Source organism: Acomys minous (assembly GCF_964271855.1).
Source record: "Acomys minous genome assembly, chromosome: 8".
Classification (NCBI taxonomy): Eukaryota; Metazoa; Chordata; class Mammalia; order Rodentia; family Muridae; genus Acomys; species Acomys minous.
Genome location: NC_140489.1, coordinates 11,821,508 through 11,841,140, shown reverse-complemented (window position 1 = coordinate 11,841,140; position 19,633 = coordinate 11,821,508). Strand labels below are relative to the sequence as shown.

The window sequence follows — 19,633 nt, the reverse complement described above, 5'->3', positions numbered from 1 at the left end:
GCTCGCCAACTTTTCCCGGCTCCCCCTCCCCCTCCACTCCCCGGCCCCCTCCCCCTCCTCTCCAAACCCCGCCACCAGCGCCGCCGCCGCCACACACGCCGCTTGGAGGGCCAAGCGTCCAGCCGGGCTCGGCGCGCACAGCCGCCTGCAAGCCCGCGCGTCCCCTCCCCAGCCCGGAGCCCTCAGCGGCTGCCCCCGGCTGCAGAAAAACTTTCCCAGGGCCCCACGACTGGCCGCTGCGCCCAGTTTGGTGTCCCCAGCCCGGGGCGCCCAGGGCTCCGGCCGCCGGCCCCTCGCGCGCGCGGCAGACACTTACGCGTGATGAGTTCCCTCTGGGACAAGTGCTGCGGGTTGCCCTGTTTGCGGCGGGACATTGCCCCGGCATCTATTCTGGCATCGCCCGGAGAGCTGCACAGATGCGGGCCGGGGAGGGGGTCAGAGCCGCCGCCGCCGCCGCCGCGCCTCCTCCTCCGCCCGGGTTGGTGCCTCTGCCCTTCCTCTCTTCCTCCTCCTCCTCCTCTTCTTCTTCTTCGTCTTTATTTTGCTTTTTCTTCTGGGCTGTGTTTTTGTTTTTGTTTTTGCAAAAAGAAAAAAACCAGGAAGATGGCTTGGTCTAAAATAGAAAAGGCTAAAATAAATTATAAAACTGCAGTTGCTCGCCGCGGGCTGACCGGTTTCTTTAAAAAATATATTCTTTTGAAGGAAAAATATCTCTCACACTTCTTCAAAGTGCTTGGCCTCTTAGACTTGTAAATGTCTTCTTGAAGTTACGCCGGGTTTTGCACCGGCCTCTTGACACCTTTCTTTCGGGGTCTGGTAGGTGGAACGCGCACTTCCACCCAAGGGGAGGGGGGAGAAAAAAATGCAAACAAATTTCAAAAAAGAAGCAAAAAAAAAAAAAAAGCAAAGAAAACTTGGGGACTTGTCTCGTGCCCCCCTCACCCCGCCCCCTCAAAAACCCGAAAGCAATGAAAAACTGCCTTGGTTCGGCTCTTTCTGGGTTTTCTGCGCGCTGCCTGCTTTTTTTCTTTCTCGGAGGCTGACCCCTCCGAGGCTCTGGGGGACTCCGGGAGCGGCTCCTTCCCGGGTCACCTGGCAGGCTGGCGCCGGCCGGAGGGGCTGCGGGTCCCCGCGCGCGCTCCCCAGCGCTGCCCGGCGCCGCGGGCCCAGGGGGAGCGGGTCTGCGGGGCGGCTCGCCCAGTGCGCCCGGGTCGGTGCGGGCGTGGACAGGAGCTATAGATTGCAACGTGAAGATGGCGGAGTCCGGGTTCTCCGGGAGCTCTCGGTCTCTCTGTGGCTGGGGCTGCCTCTGTACAATGGGATAAAATTCAAGTTCAAGTGCGGACGTGACGTTTAATCTGCTCTAGAGACAAAAAGACCCAGAGAGTCGGAGCACTGGGGGCGACTAGCGGTGGCTTTTTAACATTGTACCCTGTAAGAGAACAAGAAAGCACACACCGAGACACGCGCGCGCGCACTCACACACACTCGCCAGTGCGCACACCCGCAACCCAGGCCGGCCACACGTGCAAACTGCTGTTTTTGTGAGCTAGTCTTATCCCCAAGCACTGGCTGCGCAAAAGCGGGGGGAGGGGGGTAAATAAAATAAAATCTTTGTTACCCCCTCCCTCACTCTCCCTATTCCGGGAGCAGGACCCCCTGGGAAAGGGGGCGGAGTGCTCTGTGAGTGACTGAGGTACACTGAGTCCAAGCAAGTCTAAACTCACCCACTCTAACACTCAGGAAGGAGGGTTGGAAATGGGGGGGGGGGGCGAGAGGGGAGGGACTAGGGAGATAGATACAATTGCTTCACTTCACTCCCTGGAAAAGTAGTTACAGTTGGTTTTACTTATTTGGGGTGGGGGCGTTTTGTAGAAACTTCCAAAAAGTATTTCCATATAAACCGTGGGGGGGGGGGGTTTGGTCCTCTTAGACAACAAAGTAAGAGATACTAGGAAGACACGGATGGAGGGGGTGTGCATTTTGTTTTAATCCAATTCCAGAAGGGACCCTCGCCTTTCTGAGCCCTATTAACTCCTAGGGGCCAAGCATTGTCCAGCCCCCACATCCTAGTCTCCTTGGGAAGCACGCGCTAGAGGGACATGGGCACTCCACGTGGGACTCACAGACCCCGAAGCGGGCGTGGCTAGCGCTCCGCAGGAGGGTGACTCGGAGAGGCGCCCCCAACTCTCTCCGTAAAAATCTCTGCAACCTGGATATCCGCCCCCCTCCTCCAAGGCCGAGGATCGGACTTGAAATTGCTTGTCGGACCGGGAAGGACAGAGCTGCCTTGTCAGCCGTTTGATCTCCAGTCGGCGAGGACAAGGGGAGTTGTGGGGGCCTGCCCGTGGCCCGGGGACAAGGCCAGGCTGCAGTCCCCGAACGCACCGCCCCCTCCCGGCGCTCTCTTCCAGAAGACCAGCTGGGTCTACTGGATAACCTGGCCTCCCGCGCTGGGCGCGCCGGGCTCCTGGACCCCTTTTCCTCTCCCTGGCGGCCAGGGCGGGTCGGGGCCTGGCTGGGGCTGAGCTTTGCGGTGAGACTGGCTGCACCGGCCTCACCCCGCCCCAGGCCCGGCGCCCCGGCTTCAGCCCAGGGATTGGCGAGGCTGCAAGGCCTCCAGGCGAGCCTCCTCTCCCGGGGCCTGTACCTCAGGGGGCACCTGGGCTTTTTGTTCATCCTGAAAGCCATGGGTGGGGCCCTGGCACCACCGAAGCTCTCAGTGCTAGGAGCAAGGATAGAAGGATCTCTCTTTCCTTCCCACTTTACCCAAAATAATCACTGTACGATGTGCCCCAGCTTGCAGTTTCCAGCGCTGTGGGCTGCAAGGTCCACGGACCGAGGCGAGGCTGAGCCGTGGTAATGTAGGATGGGGGCGGATTTGCCACCTCCTTCTACAGGCCGGGCAGGCCGCGTGCTGCTGCCCACCACCACACACACGTGGTCCAAAGTCTGGAAACGTCTCCTCCTAATCCATCCCGCCCCACCGAAAAAAAAATATTTCCAGGAAAATGGCCAGAGTCGGGGGGGAAAAAATAGCCCACACCCACCCTTTAATAAACCTCCCAAGCAATCCATAAACTGGCCTTATCCTCACATCCTCGCTTCAATTTGAAAGATCAACTAGTCTTCTATTTCGCAGACCCGCAGATGGGTAGGGAGGCCAGAGAGGAATAACACTTTACCCCAAAACACACAGCGCGTCAGGACAAGTCTGTACTTAAAACGCTGCGGCCTGCCAGCGGCAGCCTGCCACCTTGGGCGCGAAATTCAAACACGTGGCCCTCACCTTCTGGGGGAGATGGCTCCAAGGATGGGGGACCGGGCCAGAGGCCCAGGACGAGGGAGAAGGAGGAGCTCACTCAAAAAAAAAAAAAAAAGGAGCTCAAGAGCCCCAGAGTCAGCTGCCCGCTCGAGCAGGGATGGGACTCGGGAAGGAGCAGCGGGAAGCGGCGGCGCAGCCGGTTCTGACCCCGAGCAGGTCCTCCCCGGACCCCGCGGTACCCCGACGGCGGGAAGGCGTGCGCGCGGGTGCAGGGCCCGAGCTGTCGCTACCGAGCGCTCCACCTCGCGGCCGCCAGCAAGAGGCCGCCTTGCCTGCCGGGCCTGAGCCTCCTCCTCTCCCAGGAGGCGGTCGGGTGCAGGCAGCGAGCGATCCCAGCTGCCACTCCAGTCTCCTCCTTTTCCCTCTGCCCGTCTGGCACGGCATCATTTGCGCTGAAAGCTGTTAATGTCTGGTCTCACAGCTCCCCCTTTAGTCTTGCTGCGCTCCGTGTCTCGCGTTCCCAGCCAGATCAATAGCTGCCTCAAGGCCGACCTTGACCTCTCGCTCGACCCGGCCTGCTTAGGCCTCTGGCTCCAGGGTACAGGCTCTGGCTCAGATCTGACCAGGCTGGAAATCACTAGCCTTTGCTCAGAACGCAGGGGCAGGCAAGTGTGTCCAAAACACCTTAGACAGATCCATCCATCTATGAGGCCTTGTTTAGAATAAAAGTCACTACCAGACAACCCACCCCATACACACACACACACACACACACACACACACACACACACACACACACCACCAAAAGAAGAAAGACTCACTTGTGGCACTGAACCCTTTGCATAAAACCTCAGCATCATTTCTCATGGCACCTGCTATAGACCTACTGTGTGCTCTGCCCTTGGCAAAGGCCATACTCAGACAGAAAACGAATGAGAGAATATAAATATGAATGTCACAACGCTTTTTGAAGTCCCAAATATCTCCCTGCTATTTCCTCCTCGGCTTCACATCGCATCCCCAGAGTGAAAGCCCATAGCATCTGTCCCTTTAAGGACAAGGGAATCGTCCTTTACAGAGGAATCTTCTGAAATTAAAATTAAAATTCATTTTGCCGAATCAAATTGCATTTTTATTAACTTGTGTGGGGTTCTAACTCCCCGTGTGTGCCTTGTGTAACACGCCACACAGTGGGGGCAGGCTAAGCAGAGCCGAACCACCCCGCCCACCTCACCTCATTCAGGCTTTTTGCTTAAAATTCCTTGAAAGATTCTCAATCCTTAGGCGCAAACGGGGGGGGGGGGGCTGTGGAAGAGTCTGCAATGTTGTATTTGCCTTCTGAGCTGTTATATTTCATCTTATGTCTTTACAAAAATTTGGAAAGATCTAGATAAATGCCAGGGGAAATGGGAAGTCCTGGAGTCCTTGCAGGAAGAAAACTGACATTTCATTTGTTTTTGTTATTTTCTTCTTAACAGGGATCCTCCCTCTGAAATGTAGACAGATAACTTTGGAGCTGTCTGAGGACCCAACAGCACAGCTTACCAAATTACTTTGAGTTTCATTTCTGGTGCTTTAAAAAAAAGAAAAAAAAAACTGTGCAAAGAGAAGCCGAATCTTCTTATTTTCACAAGTGTGGGGCAAACTCAGAAGTAAACTCTGCCTGCTGCTTTCTGCTCTCCGAGGCTCCAAACCTTACTGACTGTGAAGACTCGGGAAATTCGAGAGCAGTCTCATCAGAGCGTCCACGCCTTCTGTGTGAGCACGGAAAACCCTAAGCAAGTCCTGTACACAGTAAGAAGACGGCCTTGATGTCTTCCCTTGTGACTTACCCTTTAAATTAATGAGCCTGCACAGGTGTGTGTGTGTGTGTGTGTGTGTGTGTGTGTGTGTGTGTGTGCTTTGTGGACTTGCTTCTTTCCTTCCACCTTCATGTGGGGCAAAGGGATCCAAGTCAGGTCCTCACTGCAAAGGCCTCATCTTCTCTGCTCGAGCATCCAGATTCCTGCGTGGACAGTGAGAGGCCTGCTAAGTGTCCCTGCACATGCCCTTTGTGGGTGAAGGAAAGGACTCTTCTGGATCACCAGAGGATTTAGGTCTAGGCACCTGAAGGCTAAACAGGATCCCGAAACTTGCCTCACCTTTTCCAGCCTGTTCTTGTTGAATTTAAGATGCAGTTTTTTGTTAAAACATGAGTCATTGCATTATATTTTCTTTTCTTTATTCTTTTTTTCCCCCTGCAAGTAAGACTTGGTCTTAGTACCACAGTAGACTTTTAACAATCATTTAACTACTTAAAATAGGCTTAAGTAGTCTGGGGTAGGGGGAGAGACAGAGGCATCCCTGCCTGCTTGCTTTCTGTCTGCCACCTAGAAGACTTAAACATTTCAGTGCTCCTGATTCATGTTTTATTTTCCTTGAAAATATTTTTAATTAAATAAAAAAAAAAACCTTGCCCAGCTCTCAACTCCCAGCTCTCTGTATGTGAAAAAGACATACACCCACATCGAATGTTCCTAACTCTGCCCCTGTCATCAGGAGTGTTAGTGAATGGCTCGGTACTGGGGGATCTGGAACTATTTCTACAGCTTTCTCACCTCGCTTGGAATTTTCTTGCCTAGCTAATTTTAATTCCTTAGTTGAGTCATCAATTCAGACTGGGTAGGGAAGCCATCACCCAGTTGGGAGAGATACCACCAAGTCTGCAGCCTCACCTCTCTCACAGTCAGAATGGTGAGTCCTGACATCTACATGTGCACAGCGTGCAAAAGCTCTCTCCGCTGCTGTTCTTGGTCTCCGTGCACCTGGTGTGACTCGAAACGCAGAGAGGGCCATGTCCCTGAAAATGGTGACATCTCTGCTTCAGACATGCTCACACATGGCAGCCACATGGGAGTTGGGGTTCAGTGGCCTGGTGACTGAGCAATCTGCCCCATGTAGAGCAGAGGCAAGGGCGTGAGGAGGTCGAGAAGAGTGAAAACGGTGTATTTGGGGGGAAACACAGGGATTCAAAAGGGAATTTTCAGTTCCGGCTCTGGCTTGTCAGACTATAGCTGAGAACTGGGATGACAAGGAGGTGCCTGGTGATAGGAGCCAGGGAGGGCCAGGGTGGTGGCAACATCGTAAGGGTCACCTTCCCAATGAGGGCTTGACGAGGCTGTGAGGATTAATTAGTTTGTATCCTTAAGCAGTATAAAGAGAGGAGGAGGTTTCTGGAAATGCTAAGCTAGAGTTGTAGACAAGTTTGATTCAACTGAGAGCTGCTGCCCCCACCCCAAAGGCCCAGGCTGTGAAAATTCCTATCTGTGCCGTGATGCACTACAAAGGAAGTGAGGGGGAAGGAGAGCGTCGGGAAGAAAGGAGAAGGAGCGAGAAGAAGCGTGAGTCAGGCTAGCATCCCTTCCGAAAGGCAGGCGAAAGGCACAGCTAATGAGAACACTGCAAGGGGGCGCTTATTTAAAAAAAAAAAAAGTGAAGAAGAGAAAAACAAAAAGAAAAGCCAGCCGTGCCGACACCTCCCTTCAGTTATGCTTTCCAGAGCTGGGAAAGTAAAAGAGAGAGAGCTCATCTGTTGTCTCGTTGTTTTAGAAACAGCCGCACACATGCTTTCCAATGAATCCAACCAAGATAGCTGCTGCTTGCATCCTAGAATGCATTGGTGCTTCTCCTCTATTTGAGAGGTAGGTTGGAATCCCACTAACAAGCCATACTGGACAGCACAGTTATGGAGGGTGAAGGCAGCATCTCTACAGTGCATGGAAGTTTTCAGTTGTTTCATACTCAAACATGCATTGTTCAGAGGTAGAGGCAAGAGGAGCCGGTGACCAAGGTCATCCTCAGGCACGTAGCACGTTCAAGGCCAGCCTGGGCTGCAGGAGACTCTCTATCAAAATAGAAAAAAGAAAAAGAAACAAAAACAAAAAAAAGGAAAGAAAAAGAAAGAAATAAGAAAAAAAGAAAAGAAAGAAAGTAAATATAAGATAAAACAAAATGTATGTTGGCTTGAAGGTGCACTTTGAGTACCATTTTCCAGGCAGACAATTTACCACAACAAAAGAGGATAAATGCCCCCCAAGGGAGAACTAGTACGCTGCGTTGCTGTACATTCTGATACTAGTTTAATCTGGGTCTTCTAAAAAAAAAAATGATTTCACTGTGATCTTAAGCCTTCGGGATCTTTGAAACAACAATGGCTTCTAAAATATAGATGCGACAATAATGCTCCCCCATCTGAACTTGCAACAAAGCTCCCCACCCGACCCCACCCGCTTTGTGCTTGCTCTCTCCCACAAGTGTGGCGGGGAACGCTAACAGGAGCAGGGAAGCCCATTTCCGGCCTCTGTCCAGCTCACCCTGACGATCTGGAGTCTTAAATGGGGCAGATTTATGGTCAATTGTTAAAATCTGCATTTGGACCCCCCAGACGTAGACGGTGGTTCCATCAGCTGCTGGGATTCGGCACAGGCATCTGCAGCTTCATTATTTCTATCTGCTTAACAGGAACAATTAGAGAACAGAAGAGTGAGGACGCCTGTTTGGGGACCGGTTCGGTATTGTACCCAGACCACACATTCCGGCTGGGAAGGAAGACAGTAATGTATAAAGCATTAGTGGATTTAACACTGTGTGCCGTGCTTGGGGGATCGGATTGTCGATGTTTCTGGCAAGAACTCACACTCCAATTGAAATCTATCACACACCTTAATTAGCTCCGGGTACCTAAATGCACCCAACCCAGAGGCAAGTCGGAAAGCAGAGGAAGAAGCCGGGAGCTGGCAAAGAGGCAGTGCGGGGACCTGTCCCCCGGGCCTCTGTGGCACCCCCCGTTTTCAGAATGGAGTGCACCAGCCACAGGGCTAAGAGGACAATTAAGCCTCACTACCCCAGCCCCAGAGAACACTGATGAAAGGCGTTTGGATGGTTCGACCCACGTTGACTAAGGGGATGAAGAAGAGCTGTTGCTGACAGTAACTGGAGCCCTTTTTTTTTTTTTTTCCTGAGCCAACCATCCCACCTGGACCTCGGCACAAATTATTGTTTTCAATTACCACCTGTGTATTCCTTCCCATGCAACTTATTGATGTAAAATTACTGCTACAGCGGTATAAATAAGTTATACCGCAGTTGTAAAATGGAAGAAATTTTGTTGTAGCAATTATGTTCAGCAAGATGACAAAATAAATTTCCAGAGCTGTGCCTGCAGTAACCTGGGGAATTTAAACCTCATAATTTCCATTCATTTCAGATAATTTGGAGTAATTTCTATATGTAATAACTTTGTAATGAAAAACAGCAGTACTGAAGTGATTTCACTCTGTTTTCTTCTTCTATGGTATACATGGCACAAAATAAATGATAAAAATAATATTTCCTTTTTATATGTGTGTGTGTTGAGTAATTCCTTCAGTAAAAATCATAAACTAATACCCGGACTAAATCTCTGTCCACAAAATGAAAAATAAATTGAGTTAAAGAAGTGAGAGAGAATGGAACGCTTTGGGTGTTTCATTCTGACTTTATTGAGTTGTCTCAATCTCAGGCCCCTGTGTATCTCTGAAGGTTACTGTTCCCAAGCAAGAGATGCAGGGAGGGCAAGACCCCCAAAACTGCCAGATTTGAGGGGCTTTAGGAAAACTCCTCTGAAACCGGAAGACCTCTCCTGGGTGGACATTTCTCACCTCTAATATGTTCAGACAGTCTCTCTTTCTCTTCCCTCAAGGAGCAGGCCAGAGGAGTGGTTGGCTCCCATCAAAGTCCCTTTTTAAGAAATAGATTTATTTATTCATTGTTTTACGCATATGGGTGTTTTGCCTGCATGTACATATGTGCACCATGTATGTGGCTGGTGTCTGCAAAGGTCAGAAAAGGGCATCAGATCCCCTGGAGCTGGAGCTACGGATGTCTGTGAGGCACCATTTAGGTGCTGGGAACTGAGTCCTTTTCAAGAGAAGCAAATAGTCGCACGCGCTGAGCCAGCTCTGCGGCACCCCATCAAGTCTTTAACAGCAGTGCTCGCTGACACTAGGAAGGACCTGTTAGGTTGGACAGTGGCCGAATAGGTTCTGACATATTTCCTCCTTTAATTAAAGACTTGGCAAGGTGGCGCTGTGTTCCCCCACCGCTCTGGTGCCCTGCCAGACCTCTGCCAGTGACACATGCGACTGATGTACACAGCCTGTGAACGCCACGCGTTATTCATCAGAAGCGCCTACTGAGCTGTTAGAAGGGTGACAGGAATTACAGCATCTGCATTAGCTCCAGGCTCCATGCAATTAGCCTCCGCCACCACCATGGCGTCCATCAAGGGCTTCTACGAAATGAGAAATGGAAACTAGGTCTAAAGCCGGACTTCAGAGGTGATGGCCAGACTCTCCTACCAGCTCCCGACTGCCTGTGGTTTCCTAGCCTGCAAACCCTGCCTTCCCGCTATACTCCCAGGATGCAGATGGGCAGGCATGGGCTAGGAAAAGGTGCCCACTTGCTGAGCAATGTGGGGAAATAGACGATTGTCTCTGATTTAGGGGTGTCTTTGTCACACAGCCTCAGTACACCTGTGAGCTGGCAGTCTTGGCCTCTGCCACACAGGAGTCGAAGTATGCATACCCTTTGACTTCTCCTTGGACACGCCTCACAAGCACACTGTGATTGAGACGGCAGTTCCAGGTATTACCTAGTACCCGGGTTTATAGTTCAAACAAACCTAAACTTGATCCATTACTCTGGTGACATCAAACAAAAGGCAATGACAGCTGTGGAGACTAGGGACATTACAATCCCTAAAGTTTACTTGTGGCTGTGCGTCCCTCTTTTTGTTTGTTTGTTTGGTTGGGTTTTTTGTTTGTTTGTTTGCTTGTTTTTTGTTTTTGTTTTGTTTTTGTTTTTGTTTTTGAAACAGGGTCTATCTGTGTAACAACCTTGACTGTCCTGGAACTTGCCCTGTAGACCAGGCTGGCCTCAAACTCACAGAGCCTGCCTCTGCCTCCCAAGTGCTGGGATTAAAGCACGCACCACCACCACCACCTGACTTGTGCATCCCTCTTACTGAGTTCACCACTGCAACCCTCTCAAGGCCTGCCAGGTCACAGGGGCACTCTGTCTAAACAGATCTGTCAGGGATTTATATTATCACATTATGTAGGGAGACCGTGCCCATTTCCCAGGCCATGCTAAAGTCAGGCTCCCAGAGACAAAACCCAAATCCCCCAGGCCTGCGACCAGAGACATCACTCGACCTAGGACTAGAATAGGGGTGCCAAAACGTCACAGGTAGATTAAGACACAAAGGAGGGGAACAGAAAGTTCAAAGGTGAACCAGCCCTGAAACCAGTAAGGACATCTGTTTAACAGAACAGATTGGCAAGGGTAGGGAAGCCATGGCCGCAGCCAGGACAACAAACAACAGAGGGGCTGTGGTGAGGAACAAAAGGTAAAAGTTCCTGAGGCATTGTCCCAGGCAGAGGGGAACCAAGGAAGTACACTGGGAGTGCATGGGGCCTACATCCTCACAGTACTGGCTCTGCCATAAGCTAGGAGCCCTGGGGGCAAGCAGCTAGCCTTCTGAGCATAACCAGGTCTTCCTGTGTCAGGCCCCAGCCTCAGTCAGGAGGTCCTCTGGTAACCATGCAGGAAGCCCAAGGCACGGGACACAGCACAGTACAGGTGTTTAACTAAGGATGGCACAGTGGAGGTCAACGGCCAATGTTCAACTTTACAGCAATTCGTGTTCAGTTCAATCAGTGACACACATCTCAACATCTTCACTCAAAAGGAGAAGCGTGCCCCAGATTCTGTGACTGCGTTCAGCTACTATTGATTGATAAAGCAGCTTGTCTTGGTCCTTCTGTGTTGCTATAGCAAAACACCTGGAGCTGGCTGTTTATACGGAACGGAAACATAATGTTCACAGCTCTGGAGAGTAAAAGTCCAAGGAAGGTCAAGGTCCAGTGAGGATTTCTAGGATGGGTTCTGTGCCCTCCAAGGGAAAAACCAGGCCTGCATCTCATACAGTAGAAGGCACAGGACAAGTGTTCCCTCGGCCCCTTTTAAGGTACTGACCCATTTGTGATGACTCAGACACCTCTTAATGTCACATCATGAGGAAGAGGAATCAGTATAAATGTTGGAGTGTGCATGGGCAAGCCATCGCAGCCCTTCAGCTCAGTGTGACAGGACCAGGCTGATGTTCAAGCACCGAGGAAAACCTCCAAAGTCTACACTTCCAAGTGTCACATCTGTCACCAGGCTCAGCTTCTCCAGGCGGACTGTCCAGGCTCCGTCTTCTGGCTTGTCTCTAACTGATACAATCTTGTGTAACAGTGCCTAAGCCATCTGGGTCTTAATATAAAAGACCCGATGCATCAACAAACTAGGAAAACGAGTGGCCAGTGGCCGGAAAGGATGTCTCTGTGGCTACTGGGTGTCCTCTCAGAGACAAGGAGGGCTGGTCACCATTATTCATTTTTTTCTTGGTCACCAAGTTTGCAGCAGGCTGCATTTGTGGTGTTTATAATCCATCCCCAAATTCAAATTTTAAATTTACAGCCTCTGAGCCATTTAGTCCAGAGAGAGATGGGAAGAGAGATGAAGCTGACTATCTATTGGAGGGGGCAGACTAGATGGAGATTTGGACGTGGCAACCACCATTTTGCTAGGATTATGGGATTAGAGAGGCTTCTGAAACAACTTTCTCATTCAAGCCACCTGGCATGGCACTGAAGCCTTAAGTCTTGTATGTTTTCTTTCTTCCTTCATTTTCTTTCCTTCTTTAAGACAAGATCTTTCTATATAGGCTGAGTTTTTAATCCTCCTGCCTCAGCACCCCCTCCCCAGTGCTGGAGTCACAGACGTGTGCCACCATGTCCGGGCTTCAACGCACATTTCTACAGTTTGGGGCAACAGTTCTTTATTCAAGAATCAGGCATCGTGACTGTTCTTTGAAGCAAGGGAATGTGGCCTTGAGATCCAATAAGGTCGCTGTCCCCAAGTAAGACCATCCTAGCTCAGAGGTGACTGCGGGACTTAGTTGGATAGAATCTTCCCTAAGAAACAGCCCCCTTCCCTTCCCGTTACCACCTGAGATGATAAACATTTACTAATACCCAGTAGGAAATGCCCCCAAAGCTGTCCTCAGAGAGTCCAGGCAGGCTGGCCTAGATGGCAGTCATCTTGTCTCCTCTGTCCATCCCCCCCACCCCCCCACCCCCTTAACCATCACCCCCGCACCCCCTGGCCTTGTCCTCTTCCTGCACAGAAAGCGCCCTTCGCTGGCCTCTCTCTTGGTAGAGATATGCAAACACTCAAAGTGAGGAACGTCCTCCAGAGCCTCCTCCTCCTTCCCACCTTCTGTCATCCCGGGAGATAATTCATTTATGCAGTGCTCACAGGAGACTGACATTTTCAACTTTTTTAGCAGAATAAATTTATAAGGTAAATTAGGGGGTGGGAGCCTGAGTGTCCTAAGCAGATTCAAACTGGTAATTACAGAGGGACTAATTATGCATTCACTACAGAGCCTTCTGGAATGGGGAAGGCTACAGGATGGCTCTGCTCTTCCTGCAGAGGACGATCCCCCGGAACCTCCTGGAAGCTTTGCACACGCTTTGGCTCCCATCGCTGAGCCTTCTCCAGAGGCTCTCTCATGCCCTCAACTACCACAAGGCAGTGGGGCACTCAAGACCCAGAGCTCCCCAACTCCTCACCTCAGGTGCTCCCCAAGAGCCAGGAACCCAAACAGCCCTCAGACCCAGGGTCTCCCCTTGAATAAAACAAAGGGCGCAATAGCCGAGAGGAAAGTTGAGATTTATTTCTCAAATTTCTTTGAGAAAGAATTTTTCCCCCTGTCCCATTTTCCCAAGATTCCACTCAGGAGTGCTAGGGCCAAAGCTGCCAGCTTCTGGGATGAAGGTGTCTTGATGTGTCTACAGGACCCAGAGGTCTACAGAGACAGGAAGTGTGCTACTATCTTCTCCATCTCATCGGAGCTTGGCTTGGCCTCAGCACAGCCAATGAACAAGCAGACAGGAAGGAGGAAGGAAGGAAGGAAGGAAGGAAGGAAGGAAGGAAGGAGTGGCAGGAGAGGAGGAGGAAGGGAGGGAAGGAAGAGGGGCCAGTAAAGTACCTTGTGACCCTCACAGAAGAGCAAATGAGCAATCAGCAAAGCTGTTGATGGCTGCACAGTACACAGCAGCTTTGGACGGAATGGACGTGTTTTGAACATAAAGTCCTCTTTTCTATTCTCCCCCCTTCACCCCACACTGCATTCTCCGCCCCCTCCCCCCTCCCCCCTATTCCCCCCCTTATGCCTCCCTCCCTACCCCCCCCCTCCCGGGCATCTTGTCACTCAAACTGCATCATGCGCTATCACAGTCCCAATTGTGTGCTTCCCGCAAGTACCTTAGAGTCCTCAAGCCCCTCAAGCCCCACGTGTGTTGCTCTCAGGACGCTGTAAGAAGGCCTTGAAGTTGAAGGGCTCTCCCTGAGGCTCACAGTTTCGTGGGCTTCATTCAGTCCAGATGGAAAGCAGAACATGGTGGCCTGGAGGCAGAGAGGAAGGATGCTGCCTGCGCTTGCCTCTGCCTTCTCTTCCTCCCCTTCTATCCCGCCAGGGTCCCCAGCCCAGGGTCCCCATTTGCTACTCCTCTCTGAACACCTTTAAGTGCATTCGACATCTACTGCCTCACCACCCTGCACCGTCAGAGGCCTCGGAAAGCAGGCTGACATGAAAAGCGCTTTCCCCATATGGTGCAAGTGCAAGGCGAGCATCAACAAGGACCGCCATGTGCCCAGGAGCCATAACAGGAGACACGCTGGGCCAAGCCACACAGGCTAATCCTGACGTCCCACCTGGAACCACACAACAGCCTCTGTTCCTCACACACGCACAGCCCCTGTACCTAGCTCAGGTTCCGGTTGCTACCGCAGGGGTTGGTTTAAACAGACACTCCGTACAGGAAATTCAGGGGCTGAAGGGTCACTGTGGCCCTCAAATCACACCTTCCCTTTGACCACATAACCAGCACCGACACAAAGCCGATCCTGAAGTGAGACACACTTGGCCCTGAACCTCTGCAGCCCCTGAGGTGTCCGTTTGGTGTCTGTGGTCAGGTTTCGTTTTCACTGTATAGATCAGTGGTTCGCAACCTTCCTAACGTTTGCAACGCTTTAGTCCAGTGCCTCCTGTTATGGTGACCACCCCGCCCCCTAACCATAAAATGATTTTTGCTGCTACTCCATAACTTCAATTTTACAACTGTTATGAATCAGAATGTAAGCATCTAATATGCAGGACAGTGATATGCAACCCCTGTGAAAAGGCTGTCTGACCCCCAAGGGGGTTGCGACCCACAGGTTGAGAACCACTGCGTCCAGAGGCTGAAAAGGTGCCAGACCCATGAGCACTGTTTTGCAGCAGCTCTAAGTCCCATGCACCAGCTTTGGTTTTTAAAAAAAACCTAACCTACTTTTGGTGGAGAATCGGTCCGATTTAACATTTCTGCACGCTGCCCACCCTGGCTCCTGCAGGACACATCTTTACCCTACTGCTGCCCTGTGCAGCCTCATCCCACCACTGGTTGCCTCTGCCTCCCTAGCAGGCAAGTGGAGAAGTCACACTTCTGAGAAGTGCTGGTTCACACTCAGCCACCACCTGCTGCAGCTTTGACCAAACACAGCGGGCTTGTGTATGTCCGTTAGGGGCCAGGCTGTGACCTTCACATGGGCTGTTGAAGGCAGGGGCTGTTCCCGTACAGTGCACTGGGCACAGTCAGCACATGTGACACACCACACGCTGTCAGTTCAACATGTCCCCTAGACATCATAGGAACCAAGAATGCACAGCTTGCCAAGCACAGCCAGGAGAGGCAGACACTGGTCCTCACCCTGTCTACCCTGGTTAGCTGGAATGAGCCAGGCTGTGCTGATGGAACAATCAACCTCTGTATCCAACAGGCTCCTGCTAGGAACCGTCAGGTGCCGGCCACACATGGGATGGTCTCAAGGACTATCACACACAGGAAGGACTCAGGGAAGTCACAGTAGCTCTGATGCCCAGAAGGAGCTCCTAGCTCTTCTGTTAACAGCCTATTGGCCAGACCCAGTCATGTGACCCAATGTAACTGCAAAGGAAACTGGGAAATGCATACAGAAAGGTGAGTATGGAGAGCAGTGCCTAGGTATTACCCTAGGAGTGTGCCAGGATGTTACCAGTGAAACGAAAGAGTAAATGAGCCTCCACAAGTTAACTGGGGACAAGGCCGTGGGTGACGGAAAGAGAAGGGCCAAACACCATTGCTGTGTTTAGGCTTCCTGCCCTCCGTTATTTACCAAATGTGACTGGTTTCTTTGCCACACACTCACTGAGCTGGCTTCGCCACCCCCCCCCCCCCCAGGAGAAGGCTGGGACCTCCCCGGATGCAGAAATGTCTTGGTCTAGAAGCATCTTTCCTTCTGGGGCTGTCTGCCACCAAGAGCAAACACACCTGAGAGATTTAAAGGTGACTTGCTAGCTCCTTGTGAAGAGTGGCTCATAGACGGGGCCCCCTCTAATCCCAAAACTTGTCTGTTAGACGTGTCAATCAGGTGTCTTGAAAGCTCTGTGAGGTGGGTGTGGAAGATAATGTAATGACACCCAGGTTTCCCTTCAAAGCCCTCAAAACAGTGTTTGATGGATGGATTTGGAACAGGAATTCTAAGCTGGAAAGAGCCAGGAGATAATGCAGTCCACCTACCTCAAGAGGGAGTTGGAGGCCAAGGGGTGGTAGGGATGCTACATGCCCAGGGGCAATGCATGAACCTGGAGGCAGACCCCATTCCCTGATTTCCAGGCCTGTGTCAATATCTCTACCCCCAACCCCACCCCCAAAATTTTCCTTACTCTGTCTCGGTCTGTCAAGCAACAAAAGGGAACCATGTTTGGGGAAACAGGAATCAGTTTCTAGTCAGACTGATGAAGGCCTGAAGATGTCTCTTGGATGACCCAGGACGACACTGGGCGGTGAAATGGGTGGGGCCATGTGGAGACTCTTCAGTCACCAAAGAGGGGACACTGAGCCACTTTACTCCTTACAGTTCTGAGGCAAAGGAGTCCAGGATGGAGACTTTAGCAGCTCCAGGGGCTCGCGAGCACCCACTGTCTGGTTGGCCAACTATCCCCCTACTGAGCTCTCAGCCCTGGAAAGTATGGCAGTAGCATCTCCCCCAATAAGGCCACTAATCTATGGGTGGGGCCCCATCCCTTATTAATCGCTGTGCTCGTTGCTGTGACAAACCACCTGACCAAGCCCACTTAAGGCAGGCAGGGCTTCTTTCGGCTGGCAGTCCATATGGTGGAGGAGGCATATGGCAGCTGGACCGTGACCATAGCTTATCACATGCGTCCCATGACAGAAAGCAGAGAGAGAGAGACAATGTTGGCGTTCAGGCCAGGGTCTCAGCCCAGGGAATAATGCTACCCACACTTCAGTTAAGGCAATCTAGACAATTCCTCACCTCACAGATACGCCTAGAGACTAATCTAATCTAGAGGATTCCTTCTAGGCGTGCACTAGGCTTGTCACCTAGGTGACTCCAGATTCTGTCAGGATGACATAGTAGCCCTCACAACTCCCATGACCAAGTCACCTGCTCCAACGATCAGCACACAGGGGTTCCACTACACAGATGAGAAGGTTACATTAGTCCATAGTAACTTCCAAATTCTCTGTCCCTACTGATGTTCATCATAGCCTTGGGGTTCCTACCCAAGGTCTAAGGGGCCAACCTCACCCAAGACAAGGAGTCTTCCCACTGGAAGGCAGGCCACAGCATTCTCAAAGAATCCAAGGACTTACTCATGAAGAGAGTAGGTATCTCAAGGACAGAGGACGTGCAGTCTCATTGATTCATAGTGGCACCTCAATATGGAGAAAGGCCTGCTGTGTGAAACACGAATCACAGGGACTTGTTTCAGCTAATTTACTATGCTCTTGTGCATGCTAAGGCTCAGCTTGATGTGAAGCATCAGAGAAAATGAAAACACTCCAAGGTATGGGGATCCCTGTCAGAAGGCAGGAACTGCCTCTAAGGAAGCACTATCAATGGCAAGATGGACAGGACCCCACGGTGCACAGAGACCCTGAGACCCAAGTTTCCCATGAGTATGGGTGAGAAATAAAGGCCACTAAGGGGCAGGCCTTGACAGAGACACTGCAGAGGAAGAGGTGGGCCAGGATAGAGATGCAACCCTCAATGAGGAGAGGGAACCAACCATGGCTCTCTGTATGTCCTCTCTGGTTGAGAGGGGAAGGGGAGATGAGAAAGAAAATCTGGGGTGCGGTACCCCCTTTGAAGCTCAGTGACCAGGGAACAATGACCAGCCAGGCTACAGGCTCTGAGTGGCTGGTGACTAGAGTGTTGGACACTATATCCATTGGCTGCAGCCATGTAGCGGTCCCTGGGGATCTTGGAGAGGCCTTACGTAGCTCTGAACACAAAGAGGGGGTAGTTTTACCTCTTGATTCATACTCCATCTTTACACATAACTCACCACACACAGCTTCAAGGGCCATCTCTAACTGTGCCCAGTGACTCATCTCCAGCCTAGCCTCGATACACCCACTGTCTGGTTACGTTTCTGCTGTTCCTCACCCTGAACCTGAGACTGAGTTCTGAGTTCTTTGTGCTGGTTGGTTTCTGACAACTTCACACAAACCTAGACATATCTGGGAAGACAGAATTTCACTTGAGGAACACCTCCATGCTGTTAGCCTGTAGGCGAATCTGTAGGGCATTTTTTTTTTTTTTTTTAGTGGTGGTTGAGGTGGGATGACCCAAACCACTGTGGGCAATACCATGACTAGGCAGGTGGTCTAGGGAGCCCTTCCTTCCCCATAATAAATGATGAATTTCAGAAGGGCACGGTGAAAAGCTGATGGTAGCACCCAGCACATTTGTTTTGTGTAAAATCAGGGACTTATGAACCTTGGGCAGTGGGAAGGGTTTTGAGGGTGAATGTGTTTGATTCACTGGGGCTAGGGGTGCCAGGGATACTTGATCTACATGTAACAACACAGCCCTATCATAAGAGGGGAAGCAGTGCTTAATCATCCAATGGGAAGGTTGGGGAGAGGGGAGAATTCCAGGTACACAAAGGTCATTGGTTGAAAGCTAAGACACCAAGACATCTCATTAGCATAGGGTGGGTTTTCCAGGAATCCCTAGGTGCTTGCTAAATGGGTTTCTTATCAGGAAAGAGTTGGGCTTTCAATCTCCCTGAGGGCTATGTGACTCTCCTTAGAGGATCTGGGTTTCCCCAGGTCAGGCGGAAAGGGAACCCAGTTGAGAAAAGGATTCCTTCATCTTATACGGAGCTCAGAGGCTATCTGGAAATACCAGACTTGGACCTTAATAGCAGGATCCCACAGTAAATGAGCCGGACAGCTGGGGAACAACAGTGTGGGTTGCTCTCTGGCCTGCATATACATGTGCACCCACCCAGAGACACACAAGCTGTGTCTCCAAGTGTAGCAGTCACTCCCTGCGCTTAAGAGCCTTGTGCTTCAAGCACAGGAGTTTGAAGAGACTATAGCACAGTCCCTAGGCTTTGTGGGAGGCAGAGAAGGGGCAAGCTATGCAATTAACACTTCCTGTTGTACTTTGTGTGGTCACGATCAAGCTCACATTCCACATGCCTGAAAAGGAAAAGGAAATAGACAAGCAGGCTATACCCAAAGTAATCTGCAGCACAGAGCTAGAGTTTAGACAAATGGCGGAACACACATAAGGGGAAAGCCAGTAACATTTGAACACAAGTTTGGGTTACACACCCACAAAAAAAAATGGACCAAAAGCTCAGGACACATTATAAACTCTAGCGAACTGGCTCCCATTTTTGCAGAAAATGGATTAGCAATTCTGAAACTACTCTGGACATCTTAAGATAAAAAACATGAATGTGCTGTGAGAATGGAAGCCAGTGCTGTCGCTGTTGAGAAAGAAACTGCAAATGTGAAAAGGTGGGAGAGAGAGGGGGGGGTCCACATCGTGTGTGAAGTTACATATTTCAACATAGAGAGGAAGGAAGGAGGGAGGAAAAGAGAAGGGAGGTGACACCAACAGATGGATAGACATTAGATAGATAGATAGATAGATAGATAGATAGATAGATAGATAATGGACAGAAAGGTAATAAATAGGTAGATTGTTGACAGATGACACACGTGTGGATAGATAAACAGTAGGTGACAGATAGATGTCACTGTTTTTGCTTACGTGTGTACACAACTTTGGCTCCTGAGCCTAACAGCAATGGACACGTGCACAAATAAGATCCTGGTTATACAGCACTCGGGAGGCCGAGGCAGGCGGGTCTCTGTGAGCTCAAGGCCAGCCTGG

The 19,633-nt window shown here is 50.9% G+C and overlaps 1 protein-coding gene across 6 annotated transcripts in view; it reads right to left on the bottom strand.

Moving 5' to 3' along the window:
* The window catches only part of BCL11B (BCL11 transcription factor B), a 105,991-nt gene extending 92,230 nt beyond the window's left edge, over positions 1-13,761 (bottom strand). Inside the window, exon 1 of one of the 6 annotated variants that reach the window (XM_084793686.1) lies at positions 13,658-13,761. Coding sequence is in view for 5 of the 6 variants with exons in the window: in XM_084793685.1 (XP_084649811.1) it covers positions 317-374 (58 nt within the window). In the remaining variant the exon portion in view is untranslated. Of the gene's footprint in view, positions 1-316; positions 1,504-13,657 lie in introns of those variants that run through there. The other 5 variants (XM_084793685.1, XM_084793689.1, XM_084793684.1 and 2 more) reach the window with 5 other exon arrangements.
* Positions 13,762-19,633: the final 5,872 nt, after the last annotated feature.